The sequence below is a fragment of the Nelumbo nucifera genome, chromosome 5 (assembly GCF_055504915.1).
Source record: "Nelumbo nucifera cultivar China Antique chromosome 5, China Antique-T2T, whole genome shotgun sequence".
NCBI lineage: Eukaryota > Viridiplantae > Streptophyta > Magnoliopsida > Proteales > Nelumbonaceae > Nelumbo > Nelumbo nucifera.
Genome location: NC_142653.1, coordinates 5,524,341 through 5,544,485, shown reverse-complemented (window position 1 = coordinate 5,544,485; position 20,145 = coordinate 5,524,341). Strand labels below are relative to the sequence as shown.

The 20,145-nt window shown below is 41.7% G+C and overlaps 1 protein-coding gene and 1 long non-coding RNA gene across 4 annotated transcripts; one reads left to right on the top strand and one right to left on the bottom strand.

Annotated features, from left to right (window-relative positions):
• Positions 1–11,136: 11,136 nt before the first annotated feature.
• LOC104589134 (branched-chain amino acid aminotransferase 2, chloroplastic-like) lies at positions 11,137–16,783 on the bottom strand. 3 transcript variants are annotated; one of them, XM_088888597.1, is made up of 11 exons: positions 16,610–16,781; positions 16,275–16,484; positions 15,506–15,567; positions 14,708–14,888; positions 14,272–14,448; positions 13,988–14,119; positions 13,810–13,908; positions 13,460–13,576; positions 12,661–12,756; positions 11,984–12,096; positions 11,137–11,498 (listed from the first exon to the last, which is right to left on the bottom strand). In XM_088888597.1, the coding sequence occupies exons 2-11, from the start codon at positions 16,341–16,343 to the stop codon at positions 11,372–11,374; spliced, it is 1,173 nt and encodes a 390-aa protein (XP_088744723.1). In that variant the 5' UTR covers positions 16,344–16,484; positions 16,610–16,781; the 3' UTR covers positions 11,137–11,371. The 3 variants fall into 3 exon arrangements, with proteins under 3 accessions (XP_088744723.1, XP_010245645.1, XP_088744724.1); XM_010247343.3 differs by lacking the exon at positions 16,275–16,484 and having other exon boundaries at positions 16,610–16,783; XM_088888598.1 differs by lacking the exons at positions 16,275–16,484; positions 16,610–16,781 and adding an exon at positions 16,111–16,178.
• A 138-nt stretch (positions 16,784–16,921) lies between these two features.
• LOC148791198 (uncharacterized) lies at positions 16,922–19,410 on the top strand. The gene is made up of 2 exons (XR_016076525.1): positions 16,922–17,056; positions 18,807–19,410. It is a non-coding gene; the product is annotated as an uncharacterized LOC148791198 (long non-coding RNA).
• Positions 19,411–20,145: the final 735 nt, after the last annotated feature.

Below are 20,145 nucleotides of genomic sequence, written 5' to 3'. Positions count from 1 at the left end.
TCAACCGGCTTAGGGACTTCGAGGCTGAACGTGCACTTGGCGATGAAGTTTGCCAAGGCTTGGGCCTTAATAGCAGTTCATGGCTTATACTGGAGGTCGTACTCGTTGAGCTCGATGGCCCACTTCGTCAGCCGACCGGAAACCTCGGGCTTGAGTAAGACTTGTCTCAGAGGTTTGTCAGTGAGGTGACACCGAAGACACACTTGTTTGGGTTCAGTTTCATGCTAAATTGACGCAGAATTTGGAAGACAGAATGTAAGTCTTGTATTAATTCATGCGAAAATTGCGTCTTGACGACCATGTCGTCTACATAACATTCTATCTTCGTGCCAATTAAGGGCTGAAACAGCTTATTCACAAGTCTTTGGAAGGTCACCCCAGCATTCTTCAGTCCGAAGGGCATGACCTTGTAGAAGTACAGGCCAAACTCGGTTATGAAGGTGGTTTTTTCCAAATCGGATTGGTCCATCCTGATTTGGTTGTAACCTGAGTAGGTGTCCAAGAAACTTAGCAACTCATGTCCCGAGGTCACGTCCACTAGGCGGTCAATTCTAGGGAGGGGGAAGCAATCTTTCGGGCAAGCTCGGTTCAGGTCGGTGTAGTCGACACACATGCGCCACTTGCCGTTTGCCTTTTTTACCAGTACTGGGTTTGCTACCCAGCTCGGGTAATGAACTTCCCTTATGAAGTCTGCTGCGAGGAGCTTTTTGACCTCCTCGTCGAACGCCCTCCAACGCTCTGGGGCTAAGTTGCGTTTCTTCTGTCTAATGGGTCTAACTACATGGTCAGTATTAAGTTTGTGAGTTATAAGGCTAGGGTCAATGCCGGACATATCGGCCGCGGACCATGCAAAAATATCTAAATTTCGAAGTAAGAAACTTACCAGTTCTGATCGTAGAGGTTCCTGGATAGAAGCACCGATCTGTAGCGTCCGTGCTGGGTCCGCAGTTGAAGTTGGGATCGCGATCGTTTCTTCTGTGGACGTAGCTCGTTCTTTGCCTTGCTTCATAGGCCGCTCCAATTCGAGGTCGTCGACCACCTTGGTTTTTCCCTTCAGGGCGGCAACATAACACTTGCGGGACTCAAGCTGGTCGCCCCGCGCTACCCCCACACCGAATTCTGTAGGGAACTTCATTGCCAAGTAGTAGGTGGAGACCACTGCCCGTAGGACATGCGTGATTGGCCGCCCTATTATGGCATTGTATGGGGAGGGAGTCGCGACCACCAGGAAATCGTGGTTGAGTCTGACCGCACAAGGCCATGTGCCAACTTCTACAGGTACTGTTATTTTCCCGAGGGGCCTGACTTCTTCTCTGCTGAAGCCCACCAGAGGAGTGTTTGCGGGCTTCAACTCGCTTCTCTGCAACTAAAGCTGGTCAAACGCCGATTTGAAGAGAATGTCCGTCGAGCTGCCCGAATCGACAAGTACGTGCCTGACTTCGAAATCGTTGATCCTTAGTTTTATGACATGCGATCATCGTGAGGGTAGTAGACCCCTCGCGCATCATCTTCCGTGAAGAAAATTGGCTCCTCTATCTTCGACCTCTTCGGAGGGTTCTGTTCTTCTCGGGCAGCTTCGCAAACTAACGCCCGGGCCGCCGCCGAAGTACAACCTGCTACCACCGAACCTCCCACTATCACGTGGATGGTTCCCCGAACTGGCCTCTCTTCCGGAGGCTGTCTTTGCGACGGTTCGACCGACCTGCTATTGGATTCGGGGGCGTCCCTACCGTGCTCCCCTTGCCGACCTGTCTATTATTATTATTATTATTATTATTATTATTATTATTATTATTATTATTATTATTATTATTATTATTATTATTATTATTATTATTATTATTATTATTATTATTATTATTATTATTATTATTATTATTATTATTATTATTATTATTATTATTATTATGCTGTACAAAATTTCTCAAGTACCCGCAACGGATGAGTCCCTCTATTTGGTCCCGGAGATTATTACACTATTCGGTACTATGACCGTGATCTCTATGGAAACTGTAATACAACTTTTTGTTTCTCTCGTTTGGGTTCCCTTTTAGGCGATGTGGCCATTTTACGTATGGGGGTTCTTTGATCGTCATCAAGATCTCAGCCCGCCTTGTGTTTAAGGGTGTGTAGTCCGTCCGAGCTGCTAAGGGAGCTCAAAATGGCGGGCTTGGCTTCGTCTCCCGGGCCAGGTTTTTTCTTCTGTCGTCTGGGTTGGAGGGCCCGCCTTCCCTCTTCCTTTTCTCAATCCCACTTTCGGTCCTTTGGTTGATCACTTCCTCTGTTCTCATGAACTTATCCGCGAGCTTGAGGAATTCGGCTACGGTCGCGGGCTGGCTAGCTCAAAATGGCGAGCTCGACTTCGTCTCCCGGGCTGGGTTTTTTCTTCTGTCGTCTGGGTTGGAGGGCCCGCCTTCCCTCTTCCTTTTCTCGATCCCGCTTTCGGTCCTTTGGTTGATCACTTCCTCTGTTCTCATGAACTTATCCGCGAGCTTGAGGAATTCGGCTACGGTCGCGGACTGGCTAGATACCATGTGCCATTTGAACTCCTTGTGTGTTACTCCTCTCTTGGCCGCCGCGAGCTACACCGCAGGGTCTAGTCGCGGTATCTGCAAGCACGCGTCATTGAACCGCTTGATGTAGCCCTGGATGGACTCTCCTTCCCTCTGGACTACTCCGAAGATGCTTTCCTCGGTTCTAGGGCACCACTTGCTGGTAACGAAGTGTGCGGTGAAGACCTGCATGAACTAGGTCTAGCTTCTTATTGATCTGGGGGCCAGGTTCCTGTACCAGGTGCGGGCCACCCCCCTGAATGTGGTGGTGAAGGCCACGCACATGCACGATTCACTGGCCCTTGCTAGGTGCATTTGGAACTGGAAGGCATCGACGTGGTCGTTGGGGTCGACGGATCCATCATACTTGTCTAAAGGGGGGAGTTTGAAGTCTCTGGGCATGGGGACTGCAAGGAGTTCTGATGAGAGGGGGGAAGGAACTGAGAGAATAGGGGCAGCTTTTACCTCGTCCGAGCTTGTCTCTTCTTTACCTCTGAGCTCGGGCAGGATACGGGTGGCAGTTCGGCGACTTCGCTGGCGTCTTCGTTGCTGAGTGGGCCTGGTACTGACGCTGCTGGCCTCTGTGTTGCCGAGCTTGATGGGTCCGGAATGTTGGTAGTCTGCCGCTAGGACGCTGAATCGGTTCTCTGTGGGCGGGAGCTCAGACTTGGAGTGCCGAGGTACTAACTTGGCGGGGGTGGTTTTTCTTTCCCCTCGGCCCGGGGATGAGGCCTGGCTCTTGGGGGGGGGGGGGGTCTGAAGTTGGGAGGCTTCTCCTCGGTGATGGCGTCCGGCTTTGGAGCAGGGTGCCGAGGTGGAAGCTATGGTTGGTTCAGAGGAGGCAGTTGGGGGAACTGCTGCTGATAGTGATACTAAGAGAGGTGGTGCAGTACTTGGTGTTGCTGGAACTGCTGCATTTGTGCTTTTATTACCTGCATGCACTGCATCACGTCGTCAAACTGGCTCTGGCTAGTCGCCAGGGGAACAGTAGTTGGTTCGGTAAAGGTTGTCTCGACAGGTAGAGGAAGGGGGACATTCACGACGGGAAGGTTCACTAGCGCCACTGTTCGTGGCGCATTCAGGCTGGGGATCCCATCCACAAAAAGGGGAATGGTGAAATGTTCGATGCACACCACGGGGATTTAAAGTTGTTCCCCGGGGGCGTTCATCTCCGTGCTACGTCCGACAATGCTGGAAGAAGCCATGAGTGTTGGGGTTTCTTGGAAAAAAAGGGGTCATAAGAGTTTTAGAGGGAGGCTTTTAGAAGCGTTTCCCACAGACGGCGCCAATTGATGGTGAACAATCCGGCCGGTCCTAGCTATCAACGACCTCACCCTGAATGGAGCAACAGGTGCCTGAAATGGAGAAGAAGGTGAGGAATCTCCGGGGAGGAACTCGGTGAGATTGCTCCGAAGCTCAAGTTAGTATTCTCTCAAAGGCAAGATCAAAACCTAATAGTGCAAAGTTATCACATACCTCCTTCTTGGGGGGAAGAGAGCCTTTTATAACCACTTCACGCACTCACTCCCAAGCTCCTGTCAAGTCGAGTATCATTACCTCTGCACTTCTGCCAGTTCGGGTGTCATCACCTCTGCTAGGGCAGGCAACCGCCACTGCTCTCTTTGTCGGAGCCGTCTCTGTGACTGGAGGTGGCGGTGGCAGGTGGCCGTTGAAGTGCGACTGTCAAGCGTCAGATCCTAAGTCAGTCAGGTGCGCCGCCTCAGGGTACGGACTCCTTTAGTGTCAAGTACGGTTGTTCAGTTCGGCGGCCTGGAGACGAAGTACTGGAGTGGTATGCGAGGTGAAGTCTTGAGTTCGGATAGGGTGTGGCCCGAACTGCCCTGGGGTGGGCCAGTTCGGGTTGTTGCCCTTTGTGCTCGTAAGGCCCGAGGTCAAAGGGAGAGTTCAGGCTCCTTGTGGGGAGTTCGGACCGCTGGTTCCTCCTTTCAGAGCTCGCACCTTGGGCATATTGTCGTGCCGAGTTGTTGCCTTTGCCACGTGTTAAGTGATTACGAGGTCGGGCCAAATCTTCCTTCATCAGCAATCAATGGAGCAAAGTTTTCCAGAAAGTAAGCAGAGTTAGCAGGTTTAGAAGATAAAGGAGGTACCTGGACATCATGATCATGGTTCTGATTATCAATTTTCCCCAATCCTGTCGAGCTCTATGTGAGGTTTTCTACTTCACTAAGTTTTGACCCGCTTCGGTTCTGAGAGCTTTTCTCTAGCTTCGTCTCGAGTGAATGTGAGGGACCGTTTTGCACGAGCTAGACTCTTTGGATTTACTTCTTGGGTGAATCCATCAAATGCATAGGGCTTGGGCTGTCCCCGAATATGGCATTAATCACGCTTTGTAGGTCCATAAGCCCATTGGCATCTACAATATTATTCTGTGCACTGGTTGAGTGCATCTGCCAATTACCTTCGGCCACGTCAAACTCGGCGCTGAATGTGTAATGGTGAAGTTTGGAGGTCCGTCAATCAATTCCATCCGGTTCAACTTGACGCAAAAAGACAAAACTCATTCATCTGTTTTCACGATAACCGCTAGCACCTCCATGCTCACCGGCACCTTCAACTCCAACCGGCGCCACGGTAACCGACGAAGCCACCGGCAATGAGGGACAAATCGTCCGAACAAGCATCTGTACGTCTTCCTCTTCTTCTTCCTCTCCCTCCTTTTCATATGCTCTGCATGCCCGGACTTGAGATGCCCTTTCCATTCCTTCTGGCTAAAAAACCCTTTGTTCTCCCTGTTGTTCCTGCCATACTTCCACTTAGCACGGGTTGTCGATGGCCGGCAGAGTTCGTCTTCCACCATGCTCGTTTTGTGCACCCATGGGTGCATTGGACGAGTGCACCCACCAATAAGAGGCGAATACCTCATCTCATCAATCTTAACCGCGAATTAATGGAGACTTTCTCCGTTATCAGTGGTTCGGCTGGTTGAACCGGCTACAAAACACGATTTAGCCTTCCCTCTCATGTTAGAACTCAACTCAAACCCCTCTGTCTTCCAAACCTAGCCTAGTTACCAGATCATCAGCAACCAATACCATCCGACACCAACAACAAAGGATCAACCGGTGATCAACGGTAAGATGTTGCTCTTCCTCCTTCCCTACAAACTCAGTGAAGAAGAGTGACTTATCATGCAACACATGAACTCCCAGTTGCAGACGAGCAGCTCCACTGGCACCTCGGCAATTGGTTTCTCCACCACCAAGTCCACATGATTTAAACTGCTCTCTCCCATTTCAATAGTGATTCCCTATGTCCACCCATGGGTGCACTGGACGCGTGGACCCGCCAATCACAGGCGACCACGTTGACATTTTGAAAAATACTAACTTTTAGCTCAATAAACCTGGTTCAACCACCCGCAAAAACACAAAACTCAAAAAGTATGATTTTTTTGAAAGTTTAAGATCATTCGAACTCTCCTCTCCCCATCTCTTGTCTTCATCTCTTCATCTCCTTCGAGCCCTAACCCAAGCATCCCACCGGCCATCTTTAGAAGCCCATTCCAGACCCCATCCCACCACCTATTACCACCACAGCTCCTCCCAGCAAGAACACCATGTTCGTCAGTCCTACCCGGTGATCCCCCACTAGAACATTGCATCTGTTCAACACATTAGAAATCTCTCGTAAATTCACCATCTGATTAGGCGAAGCTCTAATCACATGGTACCCCAATCCTTCTACCACCCTCACCATATTGTCTTCATTCATGAACATTCTTGTTCTTCTGCATGAAGCAACGACTATATTCAATGTTCTGGGGTGTTGAACACTAAAAAAAAAGTTGTGCAGCTCGTAGATGAACAAACTAAAACTTTTAAGCAACTTTTCAAATGAAAATTAAATAAACTAAAACTCGCCTTTTCTTTCTTAAATTTCACAAAAGAAATGCATTTCGCACGTAGACCTGCATTGCTTGAACGTCTTCACCTTCTGATCCCATTCTCAATGATCGAACCTCCTTCTTTTCCTGCTCTTCCTCCTTTTTGTTCTCTTTGTTGCTCTCGAACATCCTAACTTCCTCAACAATCGTCTCCTTCACCTTCTCGCTACTAGTCCCAATAGCATTGGCGTCGGCCCTGAACCACTCTCGGCAATTCGATTTTGCTTCGGCAAATTCAGCTCGGCATCCATCAATGCCTGTAGGAGTGATGCGATGTTGGCAACTGTCTTCCACATTGAAGTTCCTTGCAGAGAATTCTAGCATTCTAGGGCTTGAATTCGCAGTTTCAACTCAGAGATTTCTCGGAAGAGCGCTTCTTGTTCTGAATTCCAGCACGATTCTTTACGAATCCATCGTTGCTCTTCGTGGAACCATCGTTACTCTTCTCTGAGCCATCTTATTTCTTCTCTGTCCCAATCCAACGGATTTAAAGACGACGAAGAAGCGAAAGATGGAAACCTTTTGAGATTGAGTGAGAAGAACTTGCGAACTTGAAACGGGGTGAATTTAAGGTTTGGAGTGTTTCAAAGCCCATGAAATAATATTGACTGAAGAGGGTGGAGTCGGAGAGGAATGGAGGACACCATAGAAGGCCAAATGAATTCCAGAGAGGAACGAACTTGAAACGGGATGAATTTTTGCATCCAGTTTGACCGGACACGTCCAGATAGATAATGACCAAAGTCCCATTAACGTTTGAATCTCCGAGCCCCATGGACGTGTCTTTATCTAATTGACAGGTTCACACGTTTGAATCTACCAGTCCCGTTAACGGGTGCACAGAACGCGGGCTCCGTAGTTCCGATTTCCGGTAGCGGTGCTCGAAGAACAGCTGAAGTGAAACTGACAACTGTAAAAGTTATGCATCACTGCAATATAACGTGTAGAAGGCTAGGAGATCACATTGGCGCCTCACGTACACATCTCACCGTGAATTGAGACTGAGACATCTCCCAGATGTTCTCAATTCACGGGTGAGAGGTCCTGTGGGGCGCCGATCTTATCTCGAAGGCTAGAAGCCGATGAACATGTAGTTGGAACTTGGAGCGCGCGCGGGAACAAACCCTCGTAAGTCGTAACTAATTCCTGATGTGCGGTGCGGATAGTGTATTGTGGGTACTGGCCTACTGGGTACCGTGTACGTATCGTCTTTTGACTCTTTGTGGGTAATCCAACTTAGGCTGTGTTTGGTTCGAGTGCAATTTTATTTGTATTAATACAAATATAAAAAGTGTAAATGAAAAAAAATGCAAATTCTCATTTAATTTTATTTTATTTTGCTTTATGTCTTAATTAATTTCATTTGCACTGAAATCAAACAAAATAAACTAAAATTTGAAACAAAAATAGATCAGAATTTACACTTGAATTATTTGCACTGCCATAATTTTGCATCAGTGCAAATTTATTTGCATTGCAACCAAGCACAACCTTATGGATGCAACTGCATCTAAATCCAATCCCATTGGCATTATTAAATTCTCAAATTTAATCAATACGCATTACTAAAAAAAATTAATCAATAAGAAGTTAATAGAAAACGATCATACCAAAAAGAACTGGTATGGGTGGAATTGCACAGATATTCCAGTGTGTTCAAACACACCTGGAAGATTATGCGTGGATCGGTGGATGTTATACAACCAAATGAATATGTATAATTGGCATTGTTTGAATGTTCCTAATCATACATTTATGTCCGGCAATAGGTGGCCCATACCGGCCCAAATCCATCTTGGGCCAGATGTCCCTTATACGACCCCCTATGCTAAGCCCGGCCCAACCCAACAAACTGTTTATAACTGCCACAGCTAGTAGGGGGTGTACATAGACCGGCCTTGGGTCGGCCCCTTCAAACCTGTGCAACAGATGAACCCTGCCTGAAATTAGACCCCTGGTTATCATTTTATTTTAGGTCACTCTCCTTGAGTTGGAGCTTTGAAGGAAGCTCCTCATTCCTGAATCTCAACTGTATTTACTACTTTAGGTCACCCTCCTTGTCTTGATTAGTTTGTACTCTCTCTCTCTCTCTCTTCCAAGTTTCAAGTCAAGTCTTTCAATCTTATTCAAGCAATCTTCTTCAAATCTTATATACCCTTATGACCGAAATTAACGAGAAGGTCAACTAGCTGGTTTGCCTCCCTAGCATGTTATGACTGCACTCGTCCATCTCCCCGCTATTCTCCACTAGTCTCCAAATGTCTACAACGATGCCTTCGATGATAACTCCTGGAGTCTTCTTGATCTTCTTGTTAATGTCCTGAATGATGAGTTTTGAATTTTCTTCAAGCAGCAAGTGGGAATGGGATCCGATCCATCACTCTTTAAACATCTTTTCTAATCAAATATCACTCCTAGTCCTAGCTAATTAAAATTTTCACTGTGATATTAAACTTAACCCACGGATATATGATAATATGAACATTGGCATTGGGATATTCACAGTGAGGCATCCATGAGCATGACTCATGATCACACCAATCCACTTTTATCAAAGGTTAAAGTTTGGAGAAAGTAGCAGCAGTCAAGCCTCGAACACGCAGCCTACTGCCTACCCTGCTTTTAGGCTTTAGGGTTTGATTGGGCCCAAAAACTGGGCTTTTTAAGGTCATGCCCAAAAGACAAAATCTGCGTTGGGGGGTTGGGCAACCGCTACAAGGCTCTCTGGGCCACAAAGTCTCCCAACTATCCAGGTGGAGGATTTCCGTGTAACCTGGAGTTTGTTTTCAATACGGATAGTCCCGCCAAACAAACTAGGAGGGGAAAGACTGGCGCGGTACATGTGGCAGCTGAAACAATAGGTCTGTCTCATTCACGGCCAGCCAGACAATTTTAAGTGTAATTATCGAAGCATCAACCTCACCTCACTGGTCACAACCCTTTATGAGGTTGACGACACGGGTATTTCCACCCATCAGACGACACGTGTTGTTGAGATACATTCCGTTCTGTAGTGCCGTAGGAAACTTGAAATTTTAATCCCGGAGAAATACATTGCAGTCCACTACAAAATTCTGAAATTACAGCCCCATGGTCTATTAGTAGCCCCTATAAATCGCATCCTACTTGTGAATTCGGTATCAATTCACGGTCAAGATTCATCCTGTTGGCGTCAACGATGCTCGCCGTCGTCGTCATCAGTTGGTGGGTATCTTGACGTAAACCAATAATTAAACTGCCGGAGCAGGTGCTGGAGCGGGAGGGTCACATTGACCGCTGAGCCAACCAAATGATCAATGACTAAGACAGACAGGTAGTTGGTAGCGGACTTGGAACCTAGTCATCATCCCTGATCCATGCCGTGTCGTCCTAATCAGAACCTTTATTGCACATGACAAAAGTAGAGTGGATGACTGCCATGCCAGCCGGTTGACAGTGAGTCCATTTGTCAACATACACGTGGCCGGGGGCTTCCTCTCTCTCTAAAAAAATTAAGGTGGAGCTTCCCATCTCTGTTCCTTGTTTTTGGTTGCTTATCTATTTTATTTTATTTTATTTTGTTGGATCCAGACGAGATGAGGACAAAAACATAACCGGAGAAACGTTGTTGAGATAAGTAAGCAAGATGGGCGTTCGCCTTAGATAAGGCTATTTGAGATCATCCACATTCTTCTTGCATACATTGATAATTGTGCAACAATATGTATCTATCACTTTGGAAATTTTTCCACATTGACTGGGACTATTCTGTCTGTGTGCCCGCCCGACTGCAGTAATTAGCCAGGAACCTGCCACTAAATTACAAAGCTTCAGCTTCTTAATATGATTATTTTATCTATGGAACTCATAGACTCTTGGCAGCCGGAATGTTTCTTGGTATGCCTAATTCTTAGAAATGTTTTACCTGGCTGAAGTCATCCCAAATACATGTCAAAGATATCAAGGACCATTTATCATCTTTAATTTTGTCCATTTCTTCTTAAGTTGAACAGTACTTGAACGCATGACTGGATAGAAGAAGGGGCTGGCTCATGACTGAATTTCCTTCATGTTTGCAAAATTTTAATTGAATCAGTCCTCCATGCTTTGTTTCTGTGTAACCATACTAAACTTGTCTGGTTTGGTTCGAATTTCAATTACAGAACAGACCAGGTTGCTTCTTTTGCTTTGTATTAGCCCAAACAGCTATTATTTTATGGATTGTCTAGAAAGGTAGAAACAGACTTGTTTTTGAAAATATCTTGCCTGATCCAAGAACTTTCTTTATTCTTTGTAACAGTTACTGGAAGGAGAGGAGGATTATTTTGCTGAACAAATGGCAAAATTCTTCACAAGTGCTTGTAGATAATAGCTCGGAGTCTATTTGGAAGCATTCTCAGGAAAATATTTTGAAAGTTAATGTAGATGGAAGTTCCGTTAAAGAGGGACTAGCTGCTTTTGGAGTGGTTGTAAGGAATCATTTTGGTTGGGTCAGGGCTGTTTACTTTGGATTGTGTAATTGCACCTCTCCTATTCAGACAGAAGCTTTGGCTTGCTTAAAAGGTGTCCAACTAGCCAAAGAATCCGGGACCGCTGCAACTTTCAACAGAAAACCGGGGCCTCGTTGAATAGCCCCGGTGAAAAAACCTGAAAATCAGGGGTTTTTTTTTATCAGATGGGTATTATTTTGAAATTTTGATAAATAATAAAAGGCAAATTTGACATTTCATTTCCTTCCATTAACACTTAACGACGATAACAATTGTTAAAAAACTTAAGGATACCGCAAAACAATAGCTAAACAGTAAGGATACCACATGTCATTATGCTGAACAGTAGGGGTAGTGTAAAAGATTTACCCTAAAAGTAAAAGACAGTCATGTTAACCTTTACATTCTGTATAATGTGAACCACATTTTTCATTTTTATTATCAACTCAAGAGAAGGCTCCATCAACCTCAACAATCCAACCTTTCTTGTCCTCAACAAGACCCATTTGAATGCCTGTAAGGTTTAAGTACAGTCTCTGTGACACTGTCCCAGCTCCAGTTTTGTACACAAATCTGCACAAAAATTGAACGAATGCTCAAAAAAGTTAGTTATAGATTATTAAGATATGAAGCATCAAACAGACTACTCAATCTATTCAAGTATCAGTCTTTTAACTTTTATTTATTTGATAGGCGCATGGAGACATTTTTTGGGAAATTCATTGTTGATCAGCAACCAATTTAGAAAATTCATGTCATAGCTCCAATGGAGCAGTTATTTCTATAACTTGAAGCTACAAATTCTGTTTCCTTTTGAAAATTATTTGTCCTAAAAACCATAATATAAAAGGGCCACTACCCAGTGTTGGTACTAGCTATCCAGGCCCTTGGAAATGGTGGCTGGATATGAACCCAATCCTTGGCAATGTTCGCACAAAGTGGCTGCTCTTAGACTCAAACCCAAGTTCTCACAATTGTCATCTTGAGACTTTACCATTGCATGAATCAATTCAATGGATGATCCTCTCCTAAGAACCACAATCAATATGATTGTTTACCTTTTTCCCTGATATGTAATGCTCCCTACTTGAGCAACAACAACTGCAGTTCCTGTGCAGAAAACTTCATCAGCATCAATCAACTCATCAACTGGAACAGAACGTTCTTCAACCTGATCAAGTTCATAAAGATCGTATAAAGTTCTATTGAATAGCCACATAAAATCGAGCTAGACCTCTTTCAAGGAACAAGGAAAAAAATATATTAAGGTTCTTCTAGGATAAATGATTTGAACTGCCAGCAAATTCTTTATCAGAAAAACAAGACCACATGTTGTGAAACTCCTTGCTTTGTAATATTTTGAGAAATTGACACTGATTGCTTCAGCACTGAAGCTCAATTTCATCTTCTAGAAATACCTCTTACAGTTAGGAGTAAACCACCCTAATATGCTTCTAAGGTTTATCCTTCCTAATCATTTCAAGAATTGCAATTCAATTCTCTGGCACCCATAGACTATACAAAAATGTTCTGGCATTCATACTTGTTCTCATACCACCCCTCCCCCTTGTGCAACTCACAGGCATATGCAGTTTGTAAATATGCCATGCAAGGGATCAGCACCATGATAAAGAAAACTGAAACACCAAGGCTCCAGTAAAAGAAATTGTATTGATAAATTTAAGCAGTCAGAATAATAAAAAGATAAGCATTCTGTGATAACAGGATGGGTTACCTGGTATCCATAATCACGAGCAATTTCAATGATGCTTTTCCGAGTGATACCAGACAGAACAGTTCCATGTGTAGCTGGAGTTGAAATAACACTACCCTGTAAAGATAGAAAATAAAGACCTAAGAACTAGTTTGTGTAAACATGATCCACCAGTAAGAGGTTTAGTGAAAAATAGTTATTGGAAAAGAAACAAATAAATGCCAAGTAGATCATTGGTGACCTGCAGATAGTACAGAAATCATTTCTCTCTCCAAGGCTACTTGTTTTTACCCTTTCCACAACCTTCTAATCAAGATTCCCTACACTACCATGTCATAGAAATTTTCTCCAATAATTTGTCTCCCTCAACTCCCAAAATCTACATTAGAGGAAATAAAAGGACCAAGTAAAAATGCATATATGGATTGCCCTAAATCCATGGAAACTTGCATATCCCACATATAAAAATGTAGAAGTTAAACAGAGATTACACAAAAGGTTTGGAACTTGATCAAAGTCCAAGTCACTGAAATCTAACTAGGGAACTTTTTGAGTGTTGTCACATTGAGAACATATAATTATATAATGGGAATCATATTGGGTACAACCAATTTGATGACAAGTAACCCAGTCTGGTTTTGATAATGAGAAGTTTGCATACAAAATGTTCTCAGTTGTAGAGAAATGAGATGCAAAGCATAACTTATGGTAATCACATTATGCATGAATTATGATGTTTAAGGAACAACTTTAATATGACATGAGAAAAGATGAAAAAAGTAACATGAAATAAAACCACTGGCTATTCAATTATCAATACCTTCACAATGAAAATGTTACAAGAAGAGACCTCCTCAAGATTTTTCTTCTTCACTGCATCAATGAAAAGGACATCAGAGAACCCTTTTGCCTTTGCTCGAGTTTGTGCCTTTAGAACCTAGACATGAGAAAAAGGGCCTTAAAATATTCATTCTCCATAACCAGGAAAATACATGTTCTTTTTTCCCCCACATGTAAAATTCCCTTGGTAAAGTGTAAGAGATGCTAAGAATCTTCACTGTTTAATGAAAGCAAAAAAATCAAAGTTAAAGATATGATTAGCAGCCAACTGTCCACTATACTGTCATTTCTCATGCCTTACTGGTAAGTCGGTTACTGGATCTTACTTACAGGTCCATAGTTAGTGATCGTTTTCACCCCTCCAGTTCCACCAGGCGTAGCACGATGGAACTCATCATCAACCACCAAATTCAAAGGTGACAAACCCTCCTATACATAGAACAATGAAGTTACTGACACTTGTATGTTTCTTAGTCAAAGCTTAACTAAACGAAAAACTGAACCCCACTTTGAAATAGTTGCCAACTGGTGAAGCATATATTAGAAACGCATAATCAGGTGCTGGGGCCAAACCCAGAACAGGTCCACTTCCTATGAGCAAAGGCCGAATATACAAAGACCCTTTCCCTGGAGGAGGCACCTGATTTCAATCAAAAACTAAAATTACAAATAGAAAAATGAAGGAATTTCAACTGCAGATATGCACAATAAAAAATTCTTTTGGAAACAAATACTGAAAACCCAAGAGGTTTCTGCTTAAAGAAAACAACATGTAAAATGGAGAGGAGTTACCCAGCGTTTGTTTGCAATAACAGTTTGCTTTACAGCATCAACAAACTGATCAACTGAGGGGGATGGCATGCACATTCTTTCAGCACCCATCTTCATGCGCAAAGCATTTTGTTCAGGGCGGAAGAGGAAGAGTCGGCCATCTTCTCTCCTGTATGCTTTTAGACCTTCAAACAGTCCCTATTTTGGAGTTTACATTTTAGAATCGGCAACAAGTTTGTAGTATCGCTTAGGCTCTATGTTAAAGTTTATGCAAAACATATTTTGTATCAAGTCTATATGTCATTTTTAAACAAGAAATTCCCCACATTTATGGGTGGCCTGATTACTGAGCAGGGAAGGATTTCCATGGAGCAACATTTTGTTCGTAACTCATGCATGGAGAAGAACTAAATCCATGCCTATTTGAATTTCAAAAGGGAAGCCAGAATTTACTGACCTGTCCATAATTTAAAACTCCAGATGATGGGCTCAATTCAATGTTTCCATAGCGATTGAGTTCACCACGTGAGAAATTCTCATTAAGAGAACATTTCATGATGTACATGTAGTCAGTTGGCACAAGGCCAAAGCCAAGTTCATCCCAATTCACATTTGCATACTTGTCTTCTCCCCTATCACTGTTATTTTTTCAAGAAGAAAGATTAGTTCCACTAGAAAAGTTTTAAAAAACCAAGTGCTGAATGGAAAAGAATAGAAGACAAACAACTTGGACATGAGTCTCTGGTAGAAACTGCACTCCAGGCCAATTCATAGGCAATGGACTCAAACAGACTATCTGAATCATTGGCATGATTGATTGAAACTTAATTCTGCTAGTTCTAATCAGGATGACAATTAGGCAATACAAGAATGTAAAATTGGATGAACAAAGAAACAGGGCCTCAAGAAACCCCATCTAATTCAAGTATCATTATGAGTAATTCAGGAAATCTTTTAAAAGTACAGAGTGAGTAATCTAGTTTAACAAGTTCCAAGAAAACAAGGTAATAATGAAATCACAAATTACAATGTCTTTCTGTAAATATTTAGGATTAACAATAAAAATTTGACAGCAGAAACATCGTAACATGCATTCAACATAATACGAAGTAAACAAACAAAACAAACCAAAAATTATTTTTATTTTTGAGCTTCCCTTTCCATATGTAAAACCAAGACGAAGGTTTCTAGCTACAAGTGATTACAGCATTGATAACTTATTGTTTAGCATGGCATTTCATAACAGTACACTTACCTGAAAGTAGCGGGTTCACTTACTGGTGAAGCCTGAGATGTGAAAGATGAATAAGCTCCAAGCTGCAAAGATACACAAAAGAGATCAATTGGGTTATGTTGTTCACTAAGACCTCATCCTTCATCTGGTCCTGATTTATAATCGAAAAGATGACAGGAATGCTGCCAAAAAGACCAACATCATGGAATGGATCAAGTATGGACTGTTGAATCACAACAGCGTAAAATTTCTAGCATAGATTTTTGAGAAGAACACCAATTATCTATTTATCTATCTAACATATTGTTTTTCATGAATTTGAAATAAACGACTGAACCAGCGTGACTTTTCACTGGGAGCATTTTATAAATCCTTTTCCCTCCTCTATTGGGAATATTCCACTCTGTCTTTTTTTTTTTTCAATGGAGCAACTTCTAGTGACCAGTTTTACCCGGTGGGTGGGGAGTGGGAGTAGAAAGTAGAAAGTGTAAAGGCATTGAAGCTCTATTAGATTTAGCGCGCGTGGGATCACTGCACAAGTTAAAGAAATGAAAGAAAAGACTCGTGAAGCACTGAAGCTGTAGCACGCAAAACAGGATCAAAACGCCAAATAAGAGAAAGTGTACCTTTTCTGGGATCAGATTCCATATCAAACTCGGACGATTGAAGATATTAAATTCAACAAAACCCAGAAAGAAGAAGACAAATGAATAAAACTAATGTTTGAAACAGAGAAGTCTTCAGGGCATTCCAAGATAATATAGAAGTTTCCAATCCAAAATTAACCCACCTTCGAATAAGTCGAAGCAAATCTGGAGAAGTTTATCAAACTGCGGAGGGCCATACTACTTGGAACCATGAATTCTCCGTTTTACTGCTGTTGCAGTTCCCACCAAAATTCAAAATTTCAAGATAGGCAGAGAGAGAGAGAGAGAGCCCGTGGGGGTATGTCGCTCCAGAGGATGTAAAGAAACCAGCACGTGAAGAGAAGAAAACCAAACTTTGGTGCAGGAAGAACAAGAAAATAAGAGGAGGAAAGCTACAAGGCATTGATAAATAATAGAAGATGATGCCGGTGGCGGCTAACATTTTGACGATGTATGGAAGAGTTGGTTAAGTAAGCACCGTTTGTGAGGACTGAATCGGAATTCCAGCACATCCACGACACAACTCATCAAAGTCTTACGGCTCTCCCGCCCGACTTTCCACGTCAGAGTCAGATTCAGATAAACGGCTGAGCAAGTGAGTCGGAGTCGTGGGCTATCAGGGTATCTCTCCTCGTCCTTCCCTGACTTCTCGCTTTCTTCTCTGATAATAAAAAGAGATTAGGCCATTTTCTTCCTAGTTCTTAGTAACTAAATACCAATGGAGTTGGAATCTCTTTCAGGCCTCATCCACCAGTCACCACTTGGCTATTGGGTGGGAGCTAAGCGGTGGAGGAGATGGATGCTAACACGTTCGCGTCAACCACCACGTTGGATCCGGGAGAAAACGTTACCTTCGCAAATCGCAATCCAACAACAAAGGGTGTGTATTTTCATCCACACCACATCTCTACGGGCATTCTATAAGGTGTGGTGCATTTCAGTTCACACTTTTTTCATACAACATTTAAAATAATTCATATCATTAATCATTAAAAAATAATATTTTATTTTTTTATAATATATATAATATAATAATAATAGTAAATGACTACGAATTTTAATAATTAATAATATTAAATAACACATAATAACATTAATATTAATAATAAATGAGAAGTAAAATTAATGATATTTTATAATATTAATAATAATATTAATAACATTTAATAATAAGTAATAATATCAATAACAATTAATATTAATAAAAGTAATATTCAAAATTTAATAATTATATAATAATATTAATATTATTTAATAATAAATAATATTTTTGCAAAAAATATTTGAAATTTGCAGAAAATTGCAGAAATTACAAGAAAATCAGAAAAAATGCAGAAAATGCATGAAAATGCATGAAATTTGCAGAAAAATGCATGGAATTTGCAGAAGGTTGCAGAAAAATGCATGAAAATACAAGAAAATCTGAGTAAGGAACAAAAGGTTCTGTGTCCATAAACCCAAAACCTAAGTACCCAAAAATTCTTCTTTTTTGCCATCACAAAATCATGTTTTGGCCTTTGAGCTGAGCCCATATATCAAATCTTCAATCCAAGCCCGCAGAAGTTGCACATCCCTGTTGAGTATTGGCCTGTATGCAGATTAGGCTGTGCTTGGATGAGAATCCCAATTTTAGGCTTTGTGGCTTGGGGCTTGTGTTTTGACTTCAGATTATAATGCTTTCTAAAGTAATTTTTACCAAATACTCAACATAAAGGCAAAAGCTTATCCAAATAGGCTACCTTCAAGGCTTTAGGAAATGATCTAAATTTAAGTTTTTTTTTTCTTTTCTACCCATGATAATTTTATATGATGAATCTGTAAATTTGAATGCTAGAGTGCCAGTATCAAATGATAGCAAAAGCTTATCCAAATAGCTACCTTCAAGGCTTTAGGAAATGATCTAAATTTAAGTTTTTTTTTTCTTTTCTACCCATGATAATTTTATATGATGAATCTGTAAATTTGAATGCTAGAGTGCCAGTATCAAATGATTTCACTTCATGCTGGTGTTCAGGTGTCCTTTTATTGTTTCCAACCGTCCATTAAGTGGGCCCCTGTATCACCTTTATGAATTAGATTATCCAAATAGTGATGACTCCTGTGAAAAGGTTTCCTAGTACCTTCCCTACACGACCAACTCTATTTCTGCAATGTGGGTGGATGGTGCAGTTGGTCATTCAAACTCCGCACCCTCTAAAGTTGCCACATGTTTAATCCACCCTTGCACTCCACTCTGTATTGATATGCACTCAAAGTTCTTAACTTCTTTATCTCTCTCTTATTTTCTATCACACCAGACATAGCCTAAACATCTTGACTAGAAAATCAGTTTCCATATTTCATTGTCTCAGATCAAGTGTTTTTGCAACATTCTTTATGAACTTTGACTAGAATAATAATGTTTATAATTAGAAAAACAAAAATAATGTTTCTAAGGTTGCATTTGACTCTCCCAGAAATAAGGCTTTTTCTCCTTGGTTGGGCAGAATACAAGGAGAAAAGGCTGGTTACTGGTTATTATCCGGATAGATGGGTAAAAGTTATAGATAAAAACTCCTTTTCCCTTATCCCTGTGAGTATGGGTCAATGGCTCAGATTTGTAATTGTTGCCGGTAAAGAAAGAAGTCAGAGCTCTTATATCTTATTTTTTACTCTTTTACCTATTTATTTGTCAGGGAGATCAAAATTCTCCAGGTATTATACCATTGGCCACCAAGGATGTATTCAGCATAATCCAAGATGTAAGTGGATCTATGAAGTTTGTAAAATTGATGTCCACCATGCTTTGAAGGTTGAAGTATGTGCATAAACTGCTTGTCTTCACCAAATTATCTTGTTGGTTTATGCCAAGAGACCCACATTTTTCTTTCTGTTTCTTATCATTTTTCCATCTGGTCTCTCTCTCTAGGTGGCTTTCCAGCTTTCAGTATGAGACTTTTAAGCCTTTGTATATATGGTTAATTGGTTTTTTTTCTATGGGATTTATCTGCTTTCTAAAATGATTTTTGTTTTGTTTGTTTATGTATATTCTGTAATGTTTTTTCCCCTCTAGCTATTGGCCATTTATATAAGGGAGAAGTACCAATCAGCCCAGATCAGAATTTTCTAAGCCCAAAGTACAGGGGAATGCATCCTGACCGTGAATTGATGTCAAATTCACGGGCAGGATGTGATTTATAGGGGGAGATGGTTAGTTGTAAGGGGGGCTGGAATTCAGAATTCTGCAACGTGTGTATCTGTACTTTTCCGTTTATATAAACCCAGTCTTAAGAGTTTTTTTTTTTTTTTGTCTTTTCTAATGATATTTGATAGAAAATAATTTCAACAAACCCAACTTTTCACAAAACTGAACAGTAGGAAAAGGCATGGAGTATAATTTGGATGACATACAGTCACATCTTATCCTATAATATTACAATGAAAACCCCTGTATCCCCAAACTAAGAATTCCCTATTGACCCCTGACTCTTAGAGTTACTATTTCTGCTTAATGCTTTTGTGAAGATTAAAAACTATTTGTTTGAAGAAAAACAACTGCATAAAACTTGGGATCCTGTTGAATCATAAAACATGTTTTAATTATATATCCAAACAACAAATTTCATTACACAACGATCAAGATCATGCTGATTTTTTACATTGTTTTTCATTCCCAAATTTTTTACCAAGTCAGCAACCCAATTTTCTTTTATAATAAATATTAGAAAACAGATATTCATTCAAGATCATGCTGATTTTTTTCATTGTAATAACTATTCCATGAGGCTCAATCTTTGGTCCAGAGGGGCGGGAAAAGTTAAGAAAAACAAAAAAGTAGAATACGAACACCAACGTATGTTTGTAGAAAAAGAATACAAAAGAAAGAAAAAGAAAAGAAGCCAAGGGTAGCTGGAGAAGGAGCACTTACCGCTGGCAGTTTGATGCAGCAAGGTTGAAGTTGCAGAAGCAAGTGAGCACTGATGGTCGGAGTTGCAGCGGCAAGCCGAGAAGCAAGCAGCCGCGAGCGGTATACTA